At 35.0% G+C, this 27,340-nt stretch overlaps 1 protein-coding gene across 1 annotated transcript; it reads right to left on the reverse strand.

The window, feature by feature from the left end:
• Positions 1-20,863: 20,863 nt before the first annotated feature.
• On the reverse strand, positions 20,864-24,065 carry LOC136071566 (uncharacterized). Its single transcript, XM_065783023.1, has one exon. It carries the CDS (start codon positions 24,063-24,065, stop codon positions 21,660-21,662), a length of 2,406 nt encoding a protein of 801 aa, XP_065639095.1. The 3' UTR covers positions 20,864-21,659.
• Positions 24,066-27,340: the final 3,275 nt, after the last annotated feature.

Raw genomic sequence — 27,340 nt, forward strand, 5'->3', positions numbered from 1 at the left:
TCATTGTAGTTTTGAGATCCAAACAAATTTTGTTTCTCCACCTAACAACCACCTTTGTCTATAAAGTTATTCATAACAAGGCCTGCATTGACCTTCCATGCTTTCGTAGATTTGGTTGGCCAGGACATCCAAGTCCAGCAGAGACACCTGTTCCTAACCTCAGGGCTCCTGTAGTCTCTCTCCAATTGCTTGGTCTTCCAGCAGAAGCAGCGATTCGAAACAAACAGCAACTTGGCTGGTTTTTAAGACCAGAATCACAAGTTAGCTCCATCTTCCACTTTGTTGTGCTTTCCCAACAAGTGTCAATAGGTGAAGATGGTAAAAAGTGTTGGGGTATCCTACAAATTGTCTTTCATCCAACACTTGAGACGACCTCCGGGCACCAGTTCATCAGAGTTCAGCTTTTGGGGCTGGTAAATGGTTGTCAAAACTATATTCCATGTTCCCATCGGCGTGGGATCCAGAGGTCATCGTTGCTGGTACCTCAAAACACACTTTCTGGAATTACTCCAACTTAAATTCAACTTGAAGTATTTCAGAATGAACTTTTCTGAAATTACTTTAACTTAACGTCTGTCAGTATGGTCCCATTACGCACGCACATTCAATGACCTACTGTCAGAACCCATGCAAACATACAGCCATCCCATTTTCAAAGGTGTATCTCCTAGAAACACCTACACCAGAGGGTTCCCGACATACAGGATCAGAACCATGGTGGCGTATGTTTCACCCATTCGCTTTGCTTCATCCCCGTCTTCTTCACCACCAACACCGTCATCTCCAGAATCCATAAGCTTCTGAAATTACCTCAACCTGGGTAAAACGATGACGCAAGCGCACTCAACCACTTTCCCACATGGCCTCGCCGTAATCCAAAGTATACTCTTCTGATATAACTTCACCAGCGGTTCTTAAAAACACGAGGCTAGCCCCATGGCTCCGCATGCTGTACTCAGCCACCATCCTCGCGTCTTCCCCATCTTCTACACCATGTGATCACCGCCAACGATCCAGAAACACTCTTCTGAAGTTACTTCAACTTAACCTCTGCTGAGAAGGTTCGGTCATGCAAGTACATTCAAATACAGGCAGACCCCTTTTCGGTCTTACCAAATCCTTTCATATGGGTGGGTCTACTCCTCGAAAATTATCTCATCCTGCTGAAAGCTCCGCCACCTTCAATTACTTCATTTGAAGAGCCAAGAGTAAAAGTCTGTTTTCGAAACTCATTCTCACACCACACTCTGAAACTGTGTGTGTGAACGAGTCTCGAGGGGCATTTGTAGACAGGAAAAATTCCCGACCTATCACAAGCTGACATGTCACACTACTAAGTCCACAAAATACGGCCAATTATAAAGCGCCGCGTATTGCTGCTAAGTTTTGCTATCATTACTCAGAAACCAACAGAAATTTGCCAAATGTCATGCAAAAACCAATCACACATCATCGCACATGTAAGCGATGACATAATCAGCTTCGCACGTGTAAGCGATGACACAATCATTCCAGCATGTGCAGGCAATGACATAAGCGGACCAATCAAGCTCTGCCACGTGTCACCAATCAGACTTCGCCACGTGTCACTTACCTACCCCTAAACTCCTATAAATAGAAGCTTTCCTAAGGCATTTGGGGGGGATCTGGGGATCTGAGGAGGAGATCAAGAGATTAGGAGAGGACTAGGCCATTGGAAGCACTCAGAAGTCCAGAAGCTCTGCCGGAACCAAGCTCTAAAGCCTCCAAGAACTTCAAGAACTTCAACTTCGAATACGAAGAACATTCGAAGAGAAATTATCCAAATCATCCGCCTAGATCCAAAAGTTTGCTGGAATCAAGCTCAAAAGCCTCCAGAAACATCAACAAATCACAAAACAGTGAAGCTCTACGGATCAAGCCTCTAAAGCCCCGAAGAACTTCCACCACAAACCTTCAAATACCAAGAACATTCGAAGAGGAATCATCCAAATCATATTCCTAAATCTCAAAGTTCACTGGAATCAAGTTCAAAAGCCTCCAGAAACCTCAACAAATCATAAATCAGCGAAGCTCTACGGATCAAGCCTCTAAAGCCCCGAAGAACTTCCACCACAAATCTTCGAAGACGAAGAATGCACCAAGAACACGAAGAACACACGAAGAACACGAAGAACGTGAAGAACAAAGGATTTCTAACAAGCTCATAGCCAGAGATTCATTGTAATTCCGTTTCAACAATCTTCGATCCATCCTTCAACCAAATTGAAGGATACTTTGTGTTCAAGTGAAAATCACATTACCACAAATCCAATTAACAAATCTTTCAAGGAGATCGAATCAGAGGATCACTCTTTTGTAATTACAGAGAATTGTACCACACATATATTCAATACAAATTCGCATTTGTGACACTATTTTACTTGTTTGACTTATTTCGAACCGAGAAATTTAGTCGTCCACACCGAGCTTAAAAGTATTGATGGCCACGTCATCGAAATCACCTTCAATCTCGTTGAACATCTCCCAATACCAGTTAGAGTATGTTTTAAGATTCTCCCCCTTTTGTATACTCAAGGATAAGAGGGAAGCCAACAACCGAGGAACTCTCCTGCAAGTCACTAACCTAGAGCAAAATTCCTCAGTGAGCTCATGAAAGGAGTTTATGGATTCTGCCTTTAGGCCGTCGAACCATCTCATCGCGATGGGTCCGAGACTAGATGGGAAAACTTTGCACATCAAGGCCTCGTCCTTAGAATGGACAGCCATTCTCTAGTTGAAATGGCTCACATGTTTGACGGGATCTGTCCTTCCATTGTAAATTGTGAATGTTGGCTGATGAAAATACCAAGGAAGTCTTGCCCTTTCAATCTTACGCATGAAAGGTGACTTAGAGATTTGGTTTAAGGCTCTACTCATAGCATCGTTACCTACTCCCCTATATGGCAGGCTTCTAAACCGTTGCTCACGATGGTGCTCATCTTCATAGGAGAAGGATTCACTAGGTGGAGTTCGAGACCTCCACCTGTAATTCATGTCCCTTTCGTCATCAGAAGACATGTTAGAGTTCGGAGAAGCTTGTCTCTTCCTTGCATGGCATAACTTTCTTCTCAACTGATCGATCTCCAGTTGCATGATCTTGTTGTTCTCTGCACAGGAGATATGGCTTCCACTTTGAGGTTGGCTCATGTTTATATGTGCAAGGTGGACACTTCCTTCATGATCACCTCTCTACTCGAGGTTAAGAAAGGGGTCACCATGTTGAGATTCTCTCAACTCTACTTGTTGTGAACCTGGTTCTGCCATAGTTGACCGTTGCTTTCACTAAAACACAAGCTCTTCCCACAGACAACGCCAATTGTAGGGTCACAATTTGTAGCCCAAGTCCAAAAGATATGTGAAGTAGGCCCAATGAGCCCAGTACAATAAATTTGTAGAGAGTGGGTGAAAGAACTGGGCCTTTTGTGAATTTAACAACGACTAGTAGGGATTTAAAAGATGAATAGATAAAAGATGAACAAAAATTGGATGAAATGCTAGGCCGAGGAGACTCATTATCCAACAAATCAATAGAATTCAGTCTTAATATAGTTTTTTAGTGTTACAGATTCTCCTCTTTTGCTTTTTTTCCCATCCTCCACTTATGGGAGGTCTTTTACATTATATATTTCCTTTTAGACCATCCTGATCGTACACTTGTTAATCATCTAAGCCTTCACTTGAGTACATGTCCCATCAGATATCTTCTTTTGCTCTCTGTGAATGGTGGTAGCTGAGACTGCACTATTCAGGGGTCCTCTCCACATAAATGCGGCCAGAAAAGTTGCTGCAGTTCATTTAATGTGGTGATAGCAGCTTTTCTTTTAGATATTTCTAAGCTCTTATCACCTTTGTACATGCCTGAGGTTTATCCTCATCGTTGGAGCTCCCTGGAAGGTCACCTAAATTGCCCAAATACAATTTTGACCGATATTCACCGTATCCGAGGAGGAACTACTCCTCGGACTACGCTCCTCCATTTTTTCCTTATGAGATTCTCAACTTTGGGGTCTTTCCCAAATATTTACTCCTCCTCAGACATATCCACGTCCTCAGATAAGGCCAAAGGCCCAATATACAAATTTGGTCTCTTATCCCCACAGTGTTATATACATATACACACCTTTTTAAAATGACATTTTGGCCCTCTTTTTCCTCATCTCCCTTGTATGATTGTCTCATCTTTCCTTTCCTCTTTGTTTTCATGATTTTATCCATTAGAGTTATGGTCCCGAGCTTAACTTTTTAAAATATTTGATTTTAGATATTACGAATACATTTATAATTGACAATTATAAATTTCATTGAGTATTCATTTATCATGTGATACGTGATAAGACTTCCTAAGAGTGGATATCTTTTTTTTATGACACCAAAGTCTAACTTTATATTCATTTATCATATGATACATGCTATACTATACCCCAAATATATATATATGATTAATAATATTGTCGCATTTTAAGAATTATGTTTTTTTTAATAATCATATCTAGGATGTTCTTATTTTGATTGTAATTGTTCAAATTTGGCGAACAAGTTGGGGCAATTAGGTTTGGGTAAAAAATGAGTTGTCCTAAATAGGTTACAAAACCTATAACCCTTACTTGGGTTTCTTAAGGGTCAAGTCAATCCTTTTTAAAATGACATTTTTGCCAGCTTTCTCTTCATCTCCTTTGTATGATTGTCTTATCTTTCCTTTCTTCTTTGTTTTCGTGATTTTTATCCATTAGAGTTATGGCCCAAATCCTGACTATTTAATATATTTTATTTTATATATTACAAATACATTTGCAATTGACAATTATAAAATTCATTGAGTATTCATTTATCATATGATACACAATATGACTTCCTAAGAGCAGATGCCTATTTTTATGACAACAAAGTCTAACTTTATATTCGTTTATCATATGATACATGATAACTACAACCACCCCCCCCCCCCAAAAGAAGAAATATGATTCAGAATACGATCGCATTTTGAAGATTATGTTTTTTTTAAAATATTTAGGATATTCTTATTTTGGTTGTAATTGTTCAAACTTGACAAATAGGTTGGGGCAATTAGGTTTGGATACAAAATGGGTTGTCCTAAATAGGTTACAAAACCTATAATCCTTACTTGGGTTTTCTAAGGGCCAAGTCAATCCTTTTTAAAATGACATTTTGGCCCTCTTTCTCTTCATCTCCTTTGTGTGATTGTCTTATCTTTCCTTTCCTCTTTATTTTCACGATTTTTATCCATTAAAGTTATGGCCCAAAGCCTAACTTTTTAAATTATTTAATTTTAGATATTACAATTACATTTATAATTATAAATTATAAATTTAATTGAGTATTCAATTATCATATGATACATGATAAGACTTCCTAAGTGTAGATGCCTATTTTTATGACACCAAAGCCAAACTTTATATTCATTTATCATATGATACATGCTAAACTATACCCAAAAAATGATTCACAATATAATTGAATTTTGAATTTTTTTTTTTATAATCTTTAGGATATTCTTATTTTGGTTGTAATTGTTTAGGCTTGGCAAACAGGTTAGGGCAATTAGGTTTGGCTAAAAATGGGTTGTCCTAAATAGGTTACAAAACTTACAACCCTTACTTGGGCTTAAGGGCCAAGTTAATCCTTTTTAAAATGATATTTTAGCCCTCTTTCTCTTCATCTTCTTTGTATGAGTGTCTCATCTTTCCTTTCCAATTTGTATTCACGATTTTTATCCATTAGAGTGATAGCCCAAAGCCTAACTTTTTAGATATTACAAATACATTTATAATTGACAATTATAAATTTCATTGAGTATTCAATTATCATATGATACATGATAAGACTTTTTAAGAACGGATGCCTATTTTTATGACACCAAAGCCTAACTTATATTCATTTATCATATGATACATGCTATGTTTTACCCCAAAAAAGAAAAAAAACATATGATTCACAATACGATCACATTTTTAATATTATGTTTTTTTTTATATATAATATTTAGGATATTCTTATTTTGGTTGTAATTGTTCAAACTTGGAAAACAGGTTAAGACAATTAGGTTTGGGTAAAAAATGAGTTGTCCAAAATAGGTTACAAAAACCTATGACCCTTGCTTGCATTTTTTAAGGGTCAAGTCAATTTGATATGACCCAAAAATTTTCATATGCTAAATAAACAATAGGAATGAAAATATTTAATTATATTACATTTGTGTTATGTTTGAAACAAACTCCCCCGTGCACGTGCACGCACACACACACACACACACACAAAAAGACCTCATAAATTAAAGTTAGATAATACACAAATTATTAAATTTATAGAGTTACAAGGTTCACTAAAATGAAGCATTCCAGCCTCAACATCTTGAAGAAAGAATCTGTGAATAAACATTGAAAAGAAAATAACTTACAAAAACAAATAAAGAAAAGATGAAGAAGTGAAAGTGTGAAATACATTTCCACCGAGGTAGAAAGGAAGAAAAGAAAAGCCCTAAAAAAAATCATTTTGCAAAAATAAGCCACCCCATGTGACCCCCTGGTTTACCTCTAACCTAACCTATCGTAGCAATAGGTTGAATATAGGTTGACACATTTTTCATTAGTCCAAAAATCCTTACCTTTAACCATATTTTTTGTTCAAGTTGAGGCAACTTATCAGGAATATGTCCAATTTTGTCAAGTTTAAAATTTATCAAGTTATTTTACTTAAATGGTAGTAAAGTTGTATTAATCTGATAGCAGATCATATACTAATTAGGATATTTGCTTTTTGAAAATAATTTTTATGTTATTAATTAATTTATTAATCTATTTTTAACATTTAGGAAATAAATGGACAAGACCCATCATTCGGCCTGACCCTAAATATTAAATAAATTTTGAAAAATAGATAAAATTAAATTATGTATAACTACAAATATAATACCAAAAGGATAGTTATAATCAATAGGAAAAATAGATTCATACTTTGTAAGATAGGAAAAAAATCTCTCTTTACACTAAACACGTGTAAAACAGTTAATTACTATTATGATTATGTTGCAAAGAAAAATGTAAGACACTTGTGGGAATTCCCTTAAAAAAAGGGGATTTTTCTAATAAATTTTTTTAAAAAAAGAGAGATTTTCTGATTAACAAATTTCCATAGTTGGCAAAGTTGTAAACCCTTTTCAAGAGTTAAATCCAACCATAGTTAAAATCTAACTAGAGTTAAAGCTTAACCATGGTTAAGTTCTAACCAATGAGAAAATAAGGCTAGTAGGTTTTGGTTACCAAAATACAACTTTATAAATGGAGACTATGTTGTCATTTTACTTATTCTATAGTGTGTTGTTTGGGAACCTTGTCTAGGTTTTTTAAGGAGAAGTTTTCACAAAAGGTTCTGTTTGGGGGGATTTTTCTTGAAAGATTTAGGAGAGAAAAGAGGGGGAAAAGAGAAAAGGTTACTAATGGAGACTCTGTCCATGGTGGCTTTGTGATTCAAATTCTTCAACCAACACAGCTCCTATTATTAGGTAATTTTAAGCTCCTCTTTGATTCTTTGGCTCTACAAATAATTTATTGATATCTCTATACTGATCACTGATTCTAGGATTTATTTCTAGGTATTAACATTATGGCTTTGATCGTTGAGTTTGATTTGTTTTAACCGAAGTTAACACTTTAACACAGGTAGATTCCCATGTAAAACAACACATGTGAAGAGGTTAATTACTATTATGATTATGTTGCAAAGAAAAATGTAAGACACTTGTGAGAATTTCCTTTAAAAAGGGGGATTTTTCCTAATAAATTTAAAAAAAAAAAAAAAAGATTTTCTCATTATCAAATTCTCATAGTTGGCAAAGTTGTAAACACCTTTTGAGAGTTAAAATCCAACCATAGTTAAAATCTAACTAGAGTTAAAGCCTAACCATGGTCAAGTTCTAACCAATGAGAAAATAAGGCTAGTAGGTTTTGGTTACCAAAATACAACTTTATAAAAGGAGACTTTTTTTTTTTTTTTTTTGGAGAAACAAACACACACACACACACACAAGGGAGAAAGAAAGGGGTTCTAACACAAAAACACACCACAACTCCACTCAAAAGTCATGGTAACTTTTAAGGAAGGGTGAGGCAAGTTATACTATACACAGCACACTCTCTTAAGCAATGTAGGACAATTACCCATTCTTTTTTTTGAGAAACAAACACACACAATATTTGTTGTTTGGGAATCTTTGAGTTAAAGCAATTGATATTGTGTTTCGATTTAGATTATGGTTGTGTTTATTTGTATGATTCATATAAATATGTTTGAAGTAATTTTTATAGAAATGAGTCGCCCTAAATAGGTTACAAAACCTATGACGCTTATCTAAGTTTTCTGATGGTCGAGTCAACCCAGTATGATCCATATCTTTTCATATGCTAAAACAAAAAGTAAAAAATAAAAGAAATTTAATAATATTAGCTATGTCTTCCTTTCAAGACAAAAATGAACTAAAATACTCAATTCATAAAAGTTAAAATAATACAAATTTTTAAGTTTATAGAGTTAAAAGATTCGTTAAACTGAAGCCTTTGAGCCTTAACACTATGAACAAAGAATCTTTGAATGTCTTTGTAAAGAAAAGAACTTAGAAAAAAAAAAGGAAATAAATAAAAGAGGAATAAATGAAAGTGTGAAACATGTTTACATAGAGTTAGGAGGGGAAAAAAATAAAAACCTTTTGGAAAAACGGATTGCCCCATTTGACTTGTTAGACAACATAACCATGCCATCAGTTTTTAGGTCAGATATGAGTTAACCCATTTTTCATGAGTCCAAAAAATCCCTACTTATGATAATATTTTTTTCCCCTCTAAGTTCAAGTAACTTATCGGGTTTGAGTTTGTGTCCAATTTTATCAGGTCTATAATTATTAAAGTTATTTGATTTTTTTTTTTTTTTTGAATCATTAAGTTATTTAACTTGAATGGTGGTAATGTTGTATTAATCTTATGACAGATCATATACCAAATGGGATATTTGACATTTTATCATATTTTATATTATAATTAATGGATTAATCTATTTTTAATGTTTAGGAAAGAAATGAACAAAACCCACAATTTAGCCTAACCCTAAAAATTAAATGAATCCTCAAATTAGAAAAAAATAAATAAAACAATTTTATTTTCAGAAACAAGTAAATCATAATGATTTTTGTCTCTAGTTCCAATCATTTGAATTAATGTATAACTACAAATATATTACCAAAAGGATAGTTACAATTAATGGGCAAAATAGATTCATATATTTTAAGATGGAAAAAAAAAAGCCTCATTACACTTTTAATAATAATAATAATAATAATAATTATTATTATTATTATTAGTAGTAGTATTATGTTACATAAAAAATATAAGACACTTGTGAGGAATCCCTTGAAAAATGGGATTTTTCCCTAATAAGTTTGTGAAAAAGAGATTTTTTTTCACTATCAAATTCTCCCATAGTTTTCCTCAAACAAAAGAAAAAATTTCTCCCAAGGTTGTAAACTAATATCAAGAGTTAAAATCCAACCATAGTTAAAATCTAACTAGAGTTAAAATTTAACCATAGTTAAGTTCCAACCAATTAAAAAACACAGGCTACTAGGTTATGGGTTAATAAATAAAGGAGCCCATTATATCATATTATTTATTTTGTGGTATGTTGTTTGAGAAGCCTGTCCAGGTTTCTTTTTTATGAGAAGTTTTCACAAAAGGTCCAATTTTTGGGGATTTTTTTAGATTTGGGTGAGAAAAGAGGGGCAAAAAGAGAAAAAAGTTGCTGATTGAGGCTCTGTCCATGGTGGCTCTGTGATTCAAACTCTTCAACCAATACAACTCCTATTTTTAGGTAAGTTAGTTCAACTCTCTGATTCTGGCCTCTCCTCATAATTTTAATTGTTTCTCTATCTCTATGCTGATCACTGATTCTAGGGTTTGATTTTCTGGGTATTAAAATTAGGGTTCTGATCGTCAGAGTTTGATTTATTTTTAACCTCAGTTAGTGCTTAACTCACGTAGATCCAATTATTGATATTGTAGTTTTGATTTCGATTAAGGTTGTATGTTTCTTTGCGTGTGATTCATATGTATCTGTTTAAAGTAATTGCTAACTTGGTTGTCATTCATTGTTGAGGTTCTGGGAAAAAATAAAAGTACAAAGAACTATGTTTATGTTGTGGTTTTGCATGGTGAAATGGTAACTAGGAAAAGCTGCTTTTGTTTTTTTGGTTCCATCCTCTCTAAATTCGACTGGTACTTGTTTCTTGTCATCTTTAAATTTTACTGGTTGCTTTTTCTTTTTCTAATTCTATTAAATACGTAAGCTATGTGTGACTGTTTTCATGCTTTTTGTATGGTTGTTTTCTTAACTTCATTTAACTTTTGTGAAATAGGGGTTTTACTCATTTAGCAGATCCACTTTTGAAATATGAAAAAGCCCGGAATTCGTAAAGCTGAGTTAGCAGGCAGGCTGAATTGCTTTTAACAATTGGCAGCCTTGTTGTGACAAGACGCAAAGAAGGGAGCTGAGGATATAGGTAAGGGAAATGGAATGCAATAAAGATGAGGCGAGAAAGAAAAAACCCACTTACCACTATCACCAATCAAAAAATCCCTCTCCTGTATTAGCTTCTTCGATTTCTCAATAAAGAGATATAGGACCAACTAAGTGGTTCGAATGTATGTACAAAGAATTTCTTTTTTCATACTTCTTACTATTAAGTAGTGCTCATAAATCCGAATTTCTTTGCCCCCTTTATGGTAAATGATCTGCTAAAGAGGTACTTTGGTTTGTCGTAGTCGGGCCTAGAGGTGCCCGCCCTCTCTGGCCCCTCTTCTTTTCCTTCTGTTATGACAAAGCCTTTTCTTTCCAGTCTTCTTTCCCATTCCAGTGGCTTGTTTTATTTAAAAACAAGAGTCTTGTTCCATATGTGCCATAGGGCACGATCTAGCACTGAATCCAGGGCATCTGGACGGTTGAACTTGAAAAAGAAGAAGCCGTTCTCAGAGGATAAAACCTCTTCAAGTCCTAAATTATCGTACAGCTTGTGGGTAGTGGCATTAACAGCGCTGCAGTCTAGCCATGGCTTAGCTTAACCTTTGGCTCTGATACCACTTGTCACGACGCTAAGTCCTTCAAGCCCATAAACCGTGGCACCCTGCTAATGGTCCGTTGTAGCAGAGTAAGCTGAAAAAGCCTTTTCTTTGTTATTATCAAAGCCTAAATGCCCTGCAATATTTCTAAAATGCTAACGAGCAAGAGAACAGATGCCCTAACGTGAAACAACTTCCATTTATAATGATCCTTCCAAACAAGCACAGGCTTATCGCCAAATGCCTCTTCTATTACGAAGACCACCAGGTTGCGAAATGTTTGCCACCACTTCATTGGGAATGTCACTGGCAATTGCAATTTTCAAGTTGTCTTCATGTTTTATAACTATATTCACTTATTCTGAAAGAGGAGAGAAAGATGACAGATCATATGTATGATTTGTTTTTATAGTAAGGGTATATTTGTCCATTTAGCTTCATAAAATTTCTTATATGCCACACACGAATGACAAAACATTAATTTCGACAAAATGTTAACAATTTCATTTTAATCCAAAATTTAGGGGTACATTTTGTGATTAAATTGTAATAAGCCCAAATCATAGGGGATAATTGGTAATTACCTTTTTTTTTTTTAATCTAAAAATTATTTTATTTTTATTTTTTAATAAATTCTTAGATCTCGGTTCTATTACATTATTTTTCTAATCTTATATAATTTTATATTTTATATAATTTTATTTTGCAAATCTAATTTATAAGTGGATAAAGAAATTTGGAAATTAACAGGAAAGTTGTCATATTTTTTAGACAATATTTTAGTGAGAGTTAGAGTTACATTTTTATTGGATTGTCCTTTAGTTTTGTCTCTACTTAAATATAGGGGTGAAGGGGCATTTTTGAACTAAAAAAATGAGGAATCCAAACAGGAGAAGCCTCTTAAATAATACTATAGATAATATCTCATCTAATTTTTTTTAAGTAAATATATTCATTAAGGTAAAAAATATACGAAAGAGCCAAAGAGATGTGCAATGTTATGGGCAAGAAAATTTGCATCATTAAATTACATGCCAAGGGACGAAAAGAAAGCTCACATTATCTATCACACAATACGTGCTTGGTACATTTGATCACATGATAGCACTCTCACTCTCAATTTCATATCCAATTGAGTTATCAATTTATGGTGGGAGTAACATTACTTTCACATAGCTCCATTATTGAGATTTGAAATTAGGAATATTTCTAGACTCTTTTTTGTTGTTTTTGATAATTGAATATTTCTAGACTTATTGTTGAACACATCACCACCATTTATTTACTTTTTATATGCCAACAAAAAATTACAACGTTTTAATTTGGCTGTTATTCTGATGATGTGGTGTAAAACTTAAGTTTTACCTCTCCAATCTAAACGTGCCACATCATCATATTACATATTAAAGAATCGACACAACCACACTCAATTAATTCTAATACCTATTTGACAATCTAATTGTGAGTTTATTGAGATATTATTATGTGTGGTGTTGATACTGTATTTTGTTTGCTCTTGATTTGCGTGCCAAACCTTGAAAAACCCCAAAATAGCATTTTCTCTCCATGGGGCCGCGATAACATCTAGAATGATGTGGCGCAACCCGTTAAGATACCGAAGCACCCAAAGTGCCTTTTCCAGCTAAAATAACCAAAATGCCCTTAGTCAACCTAGGATTAACCGAAGGTCAAAAAAGGTCAAAATCTACACAAAATAACACATTTCATAGTTTTTCATCAAACCAGAGCTTCTCAGATATTTTTAGCTACTTTGACCCAGTTTGACTAGAAGTTGACTCTAGGTGGGCCTAAAAACCCTAATTTTGATCCAGCTGTCGGAACAGGTTGAAACGAATGTCATTACGAAGATTATTAAATTCTCATTCCAAAGACCATTCATGGGTTGAAATCGTATTTATAACGGTCGAGATATCACGAAAACCGGGATGACGCATCGATCGACGCACCGCAAACTTCAGAAAGCCATAACTTTTGATCTGATCATTGGATTTTCAAGTTCCACACCTTTTCAGAATCAAGAAGCCAAGAGCCGCCTCGAAATTCATGCTCAGGGCTATAAATAGCCCTAGGCACGCCCCAGACTAGGAAGAGACCACTTTTTTGGGTTGTTGCTATTTGCTTGGACAATTTATGAGCTTTTTTTCCTCTCTTTCAAACATAAAAAAACACATCAAAACCTTTTGATTCTTCTCTCTTCACCAAAATTACAAGGTATTGTTCTTATACTTGATCTTCTTCTCCTTTGTTCTACATCTTGGATTTTGGGTTTAGGGTGTGGATGTAGCTTTCTAGATACTATCCGCACCCCTAACTTTCTAAATCTTTTTCTAGCATTTATCTTGCTCTTTTTTGCTTGAATAACATGATTTATTACTTTCCTAGCATGTTGCTTGCTTTATTTATGTTTCTAGCCTAAATCTCCATGCTTTTTATGCTTTTTGCCATATTTCATGCTTAGATCTGCATCTTTTTTGTCTTATATGTTTAGATCTACATGATTTAGGCTTAATGCCATGTTTTCCTATGTTTTGTGCCTCTTTTTGTTCTAGGTTAATGTTAGGGTTATAGCTCACACATTTGTATGATGTTGTTGGCTATGCCTTGCTTGGATCTACGTGTTTTTGTGTTTATTTCCATGATATATGGTTGGATCCTTGTCTTCACATGCTTATATGCTTGGTTTCATGTTCTTCCATGTTTATGTGCTAGGTTCCTACGTGTTTACATGTATGTTTCTATGCCTATATGTCTAGATCTATGTTTTCACATGCCTATGTGCTTGGATCTATGTTCTCTACATGCTTTATGCTATCTTTCATGTGCTTGTAAACTCCATGCCATGTTCGTGTGCCTAGACCTAGGCTATGTTTGCAGTGGCGACGCCACTCAGAGTCGAGGGTGTTCCCAGGAACACCCTGACTTGAATTTTTTTTTTTTTTTTTTATATATAATAATTTAAATTTTTTTATTTTTTTACCCTTAAAAAAAAAAAAGGAACATCCTCAAGTAATATCAGGAACACCCTCAAAATTTTTATGCCAAACAAATTTTGAATTAAAATCTTAAAAAAAAAAAATGTAACAGAGAATCTCAAAAGAAAGAAAAAAAAAGCCAAAAATCATCAGTTTTTGTCGTCACAACCACTCACCACCACATTGCCGGTCACTTCCATGTCTCCGGCCACTTCCATTTTCTCAATCGCAGTCTCCCCACCTGCTTCAGCTTCTTCTTCCTCGCCTTTTCTTCTCCGTTCTATGTTTTTCTTCACTTTTCCGCTTCTCTGTTCTTTGGTATTTCTTGTTTTGAACGCCTACTGTTTTGTACACTAGAATCCTCCTGAGCTCCTCCCACGTGAATACTGAAGTCATGAGTCAAAAGTTTTCAAAATTTTCAACCTTTTCTTCAAGCACCCACGTGTCCTAGCTTTAACTTTTGCACATTGATTTTTTTTTTTTTTTTTTTCACTATTGCATTTAGTAAGCACATATACTTAGTACTATTATTAAACTACAACTCTTCTAAACAAAAAAGATTATACTACAATCATAATTATTAATATTTAAAGGAATTATTATGTCAGACTTTAAAATTATTTTATATTTTTTAGAGAATATATAAAATTTTTAAGAGAATATATATATATATATATATATTTAACGGTAATTCTGAAACGGTACATCAGTATTAACTAATACCGAAATATTTCGTTTCTCTAACTAAATCGAAATGGCCTCCGATACGGTATTGGAGAGGCAAGGGTGTGTGCACACATGAGGTGTGTACTAATGCACAGTGGAGTGTGTGCTAGACTGCTAGTAGTTAGTAAAAAAAATTAATAAATCAACTAAACATCAATAATTAATAATTTAATTAACTAATACATTATAAAAGACAAACAAATTAAATTATGTTAAGCTAAACAATAATTAATAATTTAATAATTAAAGAAATAACAGTATAACAAATTATAGTTTATAAAAGACAAACAAATTTATGAAACAACTAAACAACAAAAATTAATAATTTTATTAATATTTCAAATGAACTTATAGTTTATTGTATAGGTACCTTTGTTCATTTCTTTTCTTTTCATTTTTTTTTCCTTTTGAGGTTTTTCGGTGTACAGAATGCAAATTTGTTTTGGTTTTAAGAACATTTTTTTTTAAGCACAAACTTCATGCTGGCCAAATCTTGAATTTCGGCCGATATTTACTGAAACGTCTCGAAACAGACTAAAATGACCCAAAATTTTTTCAAAGTGAAATAGGAACACCCTGGACAAAATTTCTGGAGTCGCCACTGTATGTTTGTCATGCCATGTGCTATTGGAGCCCTTTTGTCGCTTTATCTTTCTTTCTTCTCTTTTGGCCTATGGTTAACACCCGATCTAGACCCTATGGTTTTTGTCATCATCCATGCACTAAGGCCCACATCAAAAGGGTTTGGATCATTCCTATTTTGCATGTTATGCTTGCTTGCTTCTATGCTTTATGCTTGTGTTAACCTTTCTTGTTCTAGGCTTTGCCACGTTTGGCGCCCTTAGCGGGTTCATGGTTGTGTGGTTACATTTGACGTCCATAAGGCCTTGTTTGGATGTAGCCATTTGGGATGCATCGCCATGATGTCGGTTGCTTTGTGCACACCTATCCCTTTTTTCACTATGTGCAATGAATACTTACCATGCTTTTTTATACCACCCGTTGGCTTTATGTGCATCTTTACACGCTTGTTTACATGTTCATGCATGAGTCTTGCTTGTTAGTGTGTCGTCCATGCTTCAACAAAATGAGGCTATGGACATCCGATCCAAACCTACATTTTTCCCTCACAGACACCACCTTTTGTTTGCTATCTTGCTTGTTTACCCTTTGCTTGTTGTTTGTTGTCTTGCTTGTCTGCCCCTTTGCTCGTATGTTTGCTCGCATCCTATATGCTATGCTTGTCATTACTATCTTTCTTGTTCGTTTTGTGCCTTTTTGCTATTATTTCTTTCCATTACTCGTCTGCTGGTTTCTTTTCTTTGCCTTTGCATGTACACACATGGAGCTAGGGCGCAATCTCCTAGGCGCAAGCAAAAAGCGCACAGATGCAAGCTTGCCAACATGAGTCGAGTGGCTGTGCTCAGTAGGTTTAGGGTTTAGCTTTTCTCTTTGGTTATGTACTCTTTTAAACCCCTTCCTTCCTCCTCCCTTTCTCCTTTAGATGGTTTGTATTAGGTATATCATGCTTTGTAGCATTCGTCCTCATTTTTAAAGTATGGCAACCCTTGTTTATTTTCCTGCACCTATATTTTGGGCCATGCTCTGGGATGAGGCATTTACTTTCCTGCTCTGTGTGCTAGTATTGTGCATGATGCATGTATATATATACTGGCTTGCCCCTTTTCGGTGTGATTGTCATGATTTGTGCCGCTTAAGACTAGCGATGCCTAATTTTTGCTGCGAAAGTAAGGTGACTTCTCATCGGATTTTCGCAGTGGAAATCTGGCACTTTGCTCAAATGCCTTAGGAAAGCATATATTGGGACCACATTCATTCAAAAGCCAAACCTTAAAGCCCCCCCCCCCCCTCTCCCGGGTGCATGCAAAGCCCTAAAAGCCAATGCTAAAATCATGTTTTTACTGCCAATCTCCAAAAATTAAGGTTTTATCAAAATAAAGGATTGTCTTTTGATAGGTGTTGGGGGTGCCTAACACCTTCCCCACATGTAACCAAACTTCTAGACCTAAGAATCAAGATTTTTTTCCATCCACATTAGATTAGGAAAACCTTCATTTTTTCTTAGCTTAGGATCAGTAATAAAATCAACTAGAAACAGGTGACCAATCACATCTTAGAAAAACCCAATAATTGGTAGCGACTCCACTTACCTTTGGTAATCCCTTAAAATTTGGCCCAGATTTCTGCCATAACGCCAAAGGTAGACCTACCTTCCTCCACCGAGAGAGAGAGCACCTGAAGCTCCGTGCAAACAACATGCATATACATCGAGAGGGGCCTCCAACGAGCCTCGCGTGCGCAGGAATTGTCGCCACTACGGGTGGTCAAATGAAGGCATGGCAGCAGCGGTATTTTCCGCTTAGCCGGTCGAGGCTGGGTGTCGATATGTGGTAAGATGTATTGGGTTTTAAGTAAAAAATTGATATAACAATCTCTTATTGAATAATGTAAAACATGAGTTTTATATACCACCCTTACTAAATTACTACTTTTATTCTAATATTCATGAACTAGTATCACAGGGGATTGGGGTTCTTGTCAAATGCTAGTAGCGGCCCGACCAAACGTGGGCTTGGTGACAACTTCATAAGCCTTGAATTGAACCCGTGATTGTAGGCAGGGCATTTATAAGAGCTAAAGTTAAGTTTTATTTATGTTTTTTTATTCATTCATAATAATTGGATTGCTTGAGAGGGCATGTATGGATGAAATTGCTGGAAAGAATAGGTCGCACATGCAACGTTGAAAACCGACCCACATATTAAATAGGTGTATGATTAATTTGTCGTTAGCAGTTTTTGCACCTTGACGATAACCCAACTGGCAACCACTTCAGCTTTTAATTTCAATAAAAGTGGGTAAACAAAAAATAAAAAACAAAGGGAAAATATAAAAAATAAAGGAATTAGGTTTTAGCTACACATGTTGTAAATTGTAATCATTGTCAGTATTATACCATTTTTTTGCCATAGGATTCGATAGCCTTTTTTTTTTTTTTTTTTTTTTTTTTTTAACAAATCTAGATCTTATTACTCTTTAACCCTCAATATTTGTGAAATATCAAGATTTTTTTTAGGAGTAAGAAACATCAAGGTGTTAAGAGATAATTTATAAAATTCTTAGTATATGTATTTTGAAAATTATATATATAAATCACGAGTTTATGTATTAGATAATAAATACCTGACATGAAATTCTATCTTATAATCTATGAGAAGTGTTACTTCAACAATGGTCAAGATAAATAGTGAGAACCTTTGATGTCTTGGATCAATAATTCATAAAAAATGAGATATTGAAAAGAATGTAAATCATATGATAGTAGTAGAGTGAATAAAGTGGAGAAACACATCAAGGGTATTGTGTGATCATAAAATATCTAATAAATTGAAGGAAAAGTTTTATAAAATTGTTACAAAACCAACTATCCTCTTGAAATGAGCATTTAAGATACAGCATATTCATAAAATAAGTGTACCCTTTAACCCTCAATGTTTGTGAAGTATCAAGTTTTTTTTTTTTTGGAGTAAGAAACATCAAGATGTTAAGAGATCATCTATAAAATTCTTAATATATGTATTTTAAAAATTATATACAGAACATGAGTTTATAGATTGGATTATAAATACATGCATGACAAGTGCTACTTCCACAACAAATCCTAGGTAGTAAATTGTTATTGGTTCTAATTTGAATTCATCACTAAAATGACTTTTTTGTCCACCATTAATAGTCGATAACAGCCTGCCATTTAAAATTTGTTGTGAAAATATTGTGGGCATAGGATTCAAAATATTAATTTTGATAAAGGTTTATTAAATCGTTTAATTATTATTTTTGAATTTAAATTGTATAACATAAATAAATAGTTATTTAAGGTCTAATTTGAACATGACCCAAAATAGAGATAAACAATTTGAATGTTAGGTTGGCTTGCTGCAGGTTTCAAGTCTCAACCTATTACTTTGAAATGGACTTGGCCATCAGAACGCAATTGTGGTCTTCCTTTTTCATAATCTAATCACTTAAAGTCAAACCAAGGCTTCTGAAACAACCTCCACTAGTCTTCTATTTAATATTTATCATGTTTGGACCAAACCTATTGACTCTATCTCTAAATCATAGGAGGAATAAATCTCAAGAGTTCAATATTCGCTTAAAATATTTCAATTTGAAGAAGCATCGAGGAGAATCTACCATATAGTACAACGCATTAATCCAAGTGACTTCAGCTAATGGGAAAGCAAAAAAACTCTAAAAAAATGAAATAGTCCATCTTTGACGTTGTACTAGGTCTAGAATAATGTCAACGAAGCATAGAAAATTCCAATAAATCATAGTCATCTAACAAGCAAATTGTACATTCCCTTGGAAGCCCATCCTCCCTTTCTTTTCCTCACGCAAACCTATGCGTGCACACAAGCAATATGAAACTTTTTTTGGTTAGATATGTACGTTTTGCCTAATTTAGGCGGTATCGTGACAAATATGACTAGCATCTAAATACAGTTCAAAGAAACCCATAGTATGTAACCACCCTTTCATGTAAAGATGTGTCCATATTTATGGGTTTCATCTCCATATGAAAGAGTGGTTACAAATACCTAATTCATATGAATATATGATACTTTTTGTGCTATCAAATAGTTCAACCCATCATATTTCTAGAAATGTATTATTATACTACATAATAATGTTGGTGAATTGTCTCATCCTACTTTTTATGTTGCAAAATATTGTAAGCCATATACATGAACCAAAAGAGAAATATAGAGTCTAAATTAGACGTGGTCATGCACAACAATCATAATAAGACTAACCAATCTTTAATCTCAAAATTTTGGGGTTAGGTATAGATCCTTAGCAGATTAGTCAAGGTTGATCACATGTATTCTTTTATGTCATTCTATTCTTTTCGAATTCATATTCTTTGTTATTTCCTTAATTAAAATGTCAAATTTTACTATATTTACTGATATTAATTTTGGCTTCCACTACATGTTTTTCCCCTCTATTTGAATCAACTCAGTTTTTCTCATTAGTGATTTAATTATTTTCCTCTTTCACATATGACTAAATCATCCCAAGCGACTCTCTTATCTTTTCTCAATAGGGGTCACTCTAATCTTTAAACGAATTTTCTTGTTTAGATTCTATTTTCCATCTTGACATTCTCATTTCAGCTACACTCATTTTATGAATATGTTTGCATCTCAAATGCTCATTTAAGGAGAATAGTTGCTTTTGTAACAATTTAATAAATTTTTTCCTTCAACTTAATAGATGTTCACACAATACCCTGATGTATTTCTCCACTTTATCCACCCACTACTATCATATGGTTTACATTCTTTTTAATCTCTCATTTTTTACGAATTGTGGATCCAAGATATCAAAGGTTCTCGCTATTTAGCATCTCTTGACCATCAAAGCTGATAGAATCTTCATCTTTGTTTCTACTTTTACTAAATATATAGTCCATCCGCTTTATTTTAATCTTACTTAATCAAATGCCTTTAATTTAGAGCATCTCACCAAATTTTTAGCTTGACAATTAATTCCATTTTAGTTCCATCTACTGTCTGAAACTATATGACATGTAAAAAGAATTAAAAAAAATATACCAATTGACTTCTTGAATCGATTTATTACACGTTGATCCGAAGTCAGCATGTTGCCACAAATAATTACAAGCAACATGTGCCCTCCTTTATGCCACAGTCAGCTCTGATGACAATATGCCACGCAAAAGTCGAGAAGTACCTTCATTAGCTAGATTGCCAAGTCGTTCTCTAAAAAACGAAGAAAGTCCAAACTCCAACAGGTGATACAGCACTAAACAAGCTAGCAGAAGTTGACAAAGGCAGCATCGATAAAGAGGGTTACAAAAGGGAAAGACTGGAGAGCAGTCTGCAACTGATTGTGGGAGAAAGAGAAAACAATGATTAGGTATTTGTAACATACCATTGTCACAGAAAGAGAAAGTACATAATCCAGAACCATAGGATTAAAATCTAAAATCTCATACAGTAATGGAAATATTCAAGCATGAAGAAAATTTGACTAAAAATGTATGCTATAATTTGATCTCCGAACAGAACTAACAGTACCACTCTTCAGAGAAATATGAAAGAACATGCAAATTAACAATCAGATATAAAAACAAGAAAATTCAACAAGGATTTTAGAAGAAAAGAGAATAAGTCACAGCTCATGGGCAGGCTCCTATATTTGCCGAGCTTTAGCTGATAAGGAGATGTTCTTTGAGGAGTAAATTAGGTCTTGTAGGAGATGTATTTAGCTTCCAAATCATTGAAAGAGGTTCCATTGGCATAAAATACACTTGAGGGAGCTTCCAACTTTGAGCTGCTTAAACTCTCGAGTACCGTGTTAGTTCACCTTCTAAATTACCTTCAAGTTGCACAATTATCAGGTCTTTCCCACATAAATTCAAGTAAAATTATGCAGTCCCTTAAACTCAGCCTCTCCCTCAGACATAAATGTGGCAAATCACTCTTTCTGCCTGTCAAATCGATGAAGACTAAGGCTTGGGTTTTAAAAATGGAGAAGATATTTCCTTGAGTGCACCAATGAGCAGAAAGTGAGATTTGCAACATATGTTTTAGGGTCAAGCTGCTCTTTGGTGGAGTCCCCCAGCCACAAACTAGAGACCTTCTAGTGTCTTATTTAGACAAAAATGCTCAAAATGATGAATCAGTTTGAGTCCAATTTTATAAATTATATCCACATCAAAAGAAATCACCCAAAACTTGACTAACTACTAGTTTTCTTCATCACGCTCCACTCCTTTGTCTCTCTTCGTTTCTTTTGTTTCCTGCACAATTTCTTGTTCCCGAATATCTTTAGAATTCCCCTGCTCTTCTTCCTGAACTTTCATGGGATTCTCTATCATCTCTTCATCAATGGCTTTTTTGGCATTTTCCACTACATTGTCTTCCTTAAATATAACCTCGTTCTCCAGAATATCATCTTCCTTAACATCAATTATTACCTGAAGAAGATCTAGTGGAGTAGCAGCTGGGTCCAGCTCCCGGCAGCCCTTTGGAGCATTTGAACCTTCTTGACCTGTTAGCAAGTGCGATGGGACATGATGAGAGAATCGAAACATCTCTTCTCTTGGAATCCTCCTAATTTCTTTAGGGTCCAAATGCCGGTGAAACACTGTCTTGAAACCAGCCACTTTGACCAGGGGAGTAACAATTACACCATTTTCTTCATTATAATCTTCAAGAACTTCCACCATGTCATACCTGTGAATTACTTCATCGGCTGTTAACTCGTTCCAGTCAGGGGACCAATTCCTATAGAGAGCCCAAACATCCCCTGCCCTGGGATATATACAAATAACCCCCCGTGAACCTTTTGTCCACCTAACCTTGTGTGAAAAAGAATTAAGGGATTTATTGATTTCATATTTGCCTATTCTAAATTCCCCACAAGTTTTTGAGAAACCAGAGCCTACCCAGTTTAAGGGTCCCAATTCACTGTTAGTTTTTGAGTTAAGCCAACTGATCCGCATCTTGAAAGGATTCAAAGAAACTACACTATGAATCATGGCGTAATACCGAGGCATCCCATCATCATTATCATATGCAGCCCAGACCTGATTTTCTCCAAAGGATCTTTCAGTTCTATCCTTGTCAAAGTCATGAAAATCGGGATCTGGAACATTTATAGACATTGTTTCCAAGGTTTCTGCATTTGTATTGGCACCAGAAGTGCCAGGAAAGGACTTGGTGGCACAAGCTTCATTCTTCTTATCCACTGACTCACCAAACTTGTTTTGATCAGGCATGTCACTGTTTCCCAAAGATTTTGCTCGTTCATTTGATTTCTCACTCCCAACCCCCTCTTCTTCAACTGCATTTTTATTAACACTAACTGACTTCCACTCATTTAGTTTCTTGTGAATTTCAATCCTAGCCTTCCGCATCAGTAGATTCTCGAGTTCTTGCAGGCAAACATCCTCTAAGCTGCTGGGCTTAGTGATTCCATTGCCCCTAACTGTTTCAGAATTAGCTGGTTTAGATCCAGATAAGTTAGCTGTGCCAGATCCTCCAGTTCCTAGACCCGTTTGATTTGCTGCATCCTTTCCATAGCTGGCTGCACCAACATCATCCATGCCTTTTCTTCTCTTTGCAGCACTAGAGTGCCCACTAGATTGAGCACCACCCGTCCTCTTAGAGACATTATTCTTCTTCCTCAAGGCCTCCTCTCTTTTTATGGCTGCCTGTGCCTCCTCACGTTCTCTCTTCACTTTCTCATATGCCTGCTGAACTACGCTTGCAGCTTGAGCGGCAGATGAAGCACCAGCAGTTTTTGAGAATGGTCCCCACTGAAAGTTGGTCTCCTTATTCCGTCCTGAATTAGTTGTGTTTTTACTAGCTCCATGATGGTTTGAGTTCTGCCGCTGCTGGGAACTATTCCATGGGGTGGCTGCTTTAGAACCATTTGTAGGAGGCGGAGCTGTTTCTACGGCATAAAATGGCTCATGGCAATTCGGGCATAGGAGATTATGATTAAGGTAAACTCTGAGATACTCGTATTGCATCTTGCATCGATGGCACACGGTCCAAAAGGTATTGGGTTTCGGCCTATGAGATGAAGCAGAAGACGAAGAGTGACCTGCCCGGCTGGTATTCTTTTGAGCCCTCGGATTTGAAGTTGTACTTTTGGTAAAATTGTAAAAACCATTTGCCCCTGGTGGGGCTGATGAACCTGCATTTGGAGTAGAAGCCTTCTGGGGTGCTTTTGCGTTCCTCCTCTGATCATATAATGATCTCTTACCCTTATCAGATAACAAACTCCATGCCTCAGAAATATGCTTAAACGCCCCATCAGCTCCTAGAGACTTGTTCTTATCGGGATGAAGCATAAGAGCCAGCTTCCTATATTGTTTTCTCACGGTCTCATCATCGGCTTGTGGATCCACACCAAGTATACCATACCAATCTGCTTCTCCATTAATTTTGTTCTCCGCGGAAACATACACATCGAGAGTTGTTAATATTTGGGAAATACCCTCAAGCCCAGGAAACAAATTCTGGGCCTTCAAAGCAAATTTCTTTGCCGCATTAATGTCCTTTGCCATAAACTTCTTCTCAGCAATCTCTTTTGCCCTGGCATTTTTTTTTTTTTTTTTTTTTTTTTTTTTTTTTTTTTGCATTTAGCATTACTTTTCTAACAATTTCATTAGTTGTCAAGTTTCTGAAACTAATTGGTAAACTAGTATCTTAAGTCTTTAAGACTCGAGGTTGGTGACAAAATTCGAGCATTCAAGACTTGTGTTCTAATGTTGGCACACAGTTGACGTGGAACAATTTATACACGCGGAACTCGAGTCTCTTAGGCTCGAGTTCCATAAAGTGAAGAAGAAGAAGAAAAAGATGATGAAGATCTAAAGATGATGAAGATCTGAAGAAGAAGAGGAAGATCTGAAGCATGGTTTTAAAAACCGGTACGATGAAAGAATTGGAAAATGAACTAGTTACCGATTTTCTGGTCGAATTGAGGTCCGACCGATAGTCGAACTGATGACGTCATAAATAATTTAGTTATTATTTATTTGAATTATATAAATAATTAATAATTTTTTAATATACTAAAACTAACAAACTAATAGTAATAAATATGTTTCCTTAAAAAAAATACAAGTATATAACATCTTTTTAAAGAATTTAACATAATAACATTACAGAACAATCATCCTTAACATAATAAACTTTCAACAAAACCAAATAAATAAGTTCATTACATCCAAATGGAAAATAGCAAATAAGTTCATTACATTCAAATAGTGGAGAACTAAATAAATAAGTTAATTACATCCAAATAACAAATAAGTTTCGAATAGAGAACTAAATGAATAAGTTCATTACATTCAAATAACAAAAAAGTTTCAAACAAAGAACTACTAAGTTTTAAGGTTCATTTGATAACACAAGCCTCATTTTTCATGAAGATAATTGAAATCAATATCATCATGTGAACCAAATGCTCCATCACTAGCATCATTATCATCATCCTCATCCTTATCTTCTTCATCTTCAACTTGAATAGGATGATTTTATCTCTAAATTCCGGAGGAGCATCAAGTTCATCACCAAATGATTCCAAATTGATGTCATCATCATCCTAAACCACTTCATTGTCCATATCGATACAAATTCCAAAACCAAAGAACAATAAATGAAATAACGATTCTAATAATCATTTCTCATAAATCATAAATAGTCTAATTAAAATATGTAACTAGGCAAAGAATTTTCTTTTCTTTTTTTGGTTATAAGCTAACCCCCTTGTACATGGTTAGAAGACCCTTCTTCGATTGGATAAGCCCCCTCTTCATATAATGCATTCTCTATCTCCTCATGATTAAGAAATGGAGGTTCCTCATCTTCCACTACCCAAAATTCAGTTTTATCGATACTTGCATAATCAATTGGATCAAAATTGAACTTCTCCCTTTTGACTCTATATCATAAGATGAACATAATGAATAATTAGTAACCAAATCACTCATATTTCACAATCACAGAGAACCCACTTGACCAAATCAGTGAATCACTCATATTTCCCTGCAAAAAGCAAAATCAATGGAATAACAAATACCCATTATTCCTTTTCAGATTCAATGCACAGTGAGATTAAAAGAAAGAGATTGAAACAAAGAGATTATATACCTTTCTTTCAATGGGTAGTTATAATGAACATAAACAAGATCATTAAGTCGTTGATGCTCCAATCTATTTCTTCTTTTGGTATGTATTTGCTCAAAAACACTTCAATTCCGCTCACATCCCAAAGAGGTAGCAGTTTGGCTAAGGATTCGAATTGCAAACTTTTGTAAGGTTGGAGCACAAGATCCAAACAACTTCCATTACTCATCTAAGTTCCATATACAACACAAAACAAAGATACAATGAATCAATAAACATAGCTATACTTATCCCAAAAAAATAAAAAGAGTTATGATCTTTAAAACATATTTTCAATTTATTATTAGCTAAAGTAAACAATATCTTACCCAGCTGAGATGTCTTGGTTGATTCTTAAGCAAGTTGAGTTCCAAAAGTTTGTTCGTGCTCTCAAGATAGCTTTAATTCCTCCAACTTGATTCAACCAATTGAATCTTTTGATTCAATAACATCTATCACAACAGATTGTGTCTTTAGCCTCTTATTAAGAATGGAGGGTCATATTGGAATGCAAGATTCAACCAATAAGTTGCAGCATGAATATCTCTATAGAGTTGAGTATCCCAACAATCCTTAATAATATTAACATAAGGCTCCCATAATCTCTTCTTGTCCTTGAAATTTTTTTGATTCCATCAATTGCTCTATATATGCCATCATATACATAACCCATAGTTGGTTTTTCATCAGAATCAACAATGCGTAATAAATGAATGAATGATGACATAATATGCACAATTACGTGACAATCATTCCAAAATTGATTGTCAAGATTGATTTTCAACACTACCTTTTCTTTCTTATCTTTTGCATATCTTGATTCAACATAAAATTTACTAGTCACCAATGCTTGTAAGTCATGCTTATGTTCCTTAACGCTCCCTAAGGCAATGAAAGTAGTAGCAAACCTAGTTGGCCCTAGACGCACAATTTCCATCCAATTTTTTCTAGTCCTTAACCAAGCTTGCAAAGCCACATGGTTATAGATGAACATTGTGATCTTGAATGCACGCTTTGCAAGTTTATCTACATGCTCTATCTTCCCAATATCCTTTAAAATTAGGTTTAGGCAATGTGCTGCACAAGGTGACCAACTAATGTTCCTATATTTTCCACACAAAATTCTTCCAACAACTACATAATTTGCAGCATTGTCAGTGACTAAATGTACTATATTTGCAGGACCAACCCAATTAACAATTTCATCAAACAAGTTACTTAAAGTAATGGCATCCTTAACCAAGTTAGAAGCATCAACAGAACATATAAAAATAATTCCTTTACCACAATAGATAAGGAAATTAATCAATGTTCTATGCCTAGTATCAGTCCACCCATCAATCATTATTGTATAAACAATGTTAGCCTAATATGAACGATGAGAATCAACAATCAATTGGACTTCTCTTTTTGCTTCTCTCAACAAAGGCACTCGAACGGCATGATAATTTGGGCCTCTATATCCAAGACCATAAGAAGCTACAACATTCAATATAGATTGATAATAACTAGAATTCACAACATTAATTGGAATGCAAGCATCATACATCCATCTTGCTACAACCATATCAACCCTCCTCTTCTTTTCTTTGCAAGCGAGCAAACTTTTAATAGAAGGTTGAGCTCCCAATGTTGTTCTAGGAGCGAAGTAATTGCCAATTTCACCAACCTTTCTCTTGCCAAGATTGGATCTTGGTGGTAGACTACTAGGACCACTTCTATTTCCCCTTGTTGATGCTCATTT

This window comes from Quercus suber, unplaced genomic scaffold (genome assembly GCF_002906115.3).
Source record: "Quercus suber isolate HL8 unplaced genomic scaffold, Cork oak 2.0 scaffold_326, whole genome shotgun sequence".
Classification (NCBI taxonomy): Eukaryota; Viridiplantae; Streptophyta; class Magnoliopsida; order Fagales; family Fagaceae; genus Quercus; species Quercus suber.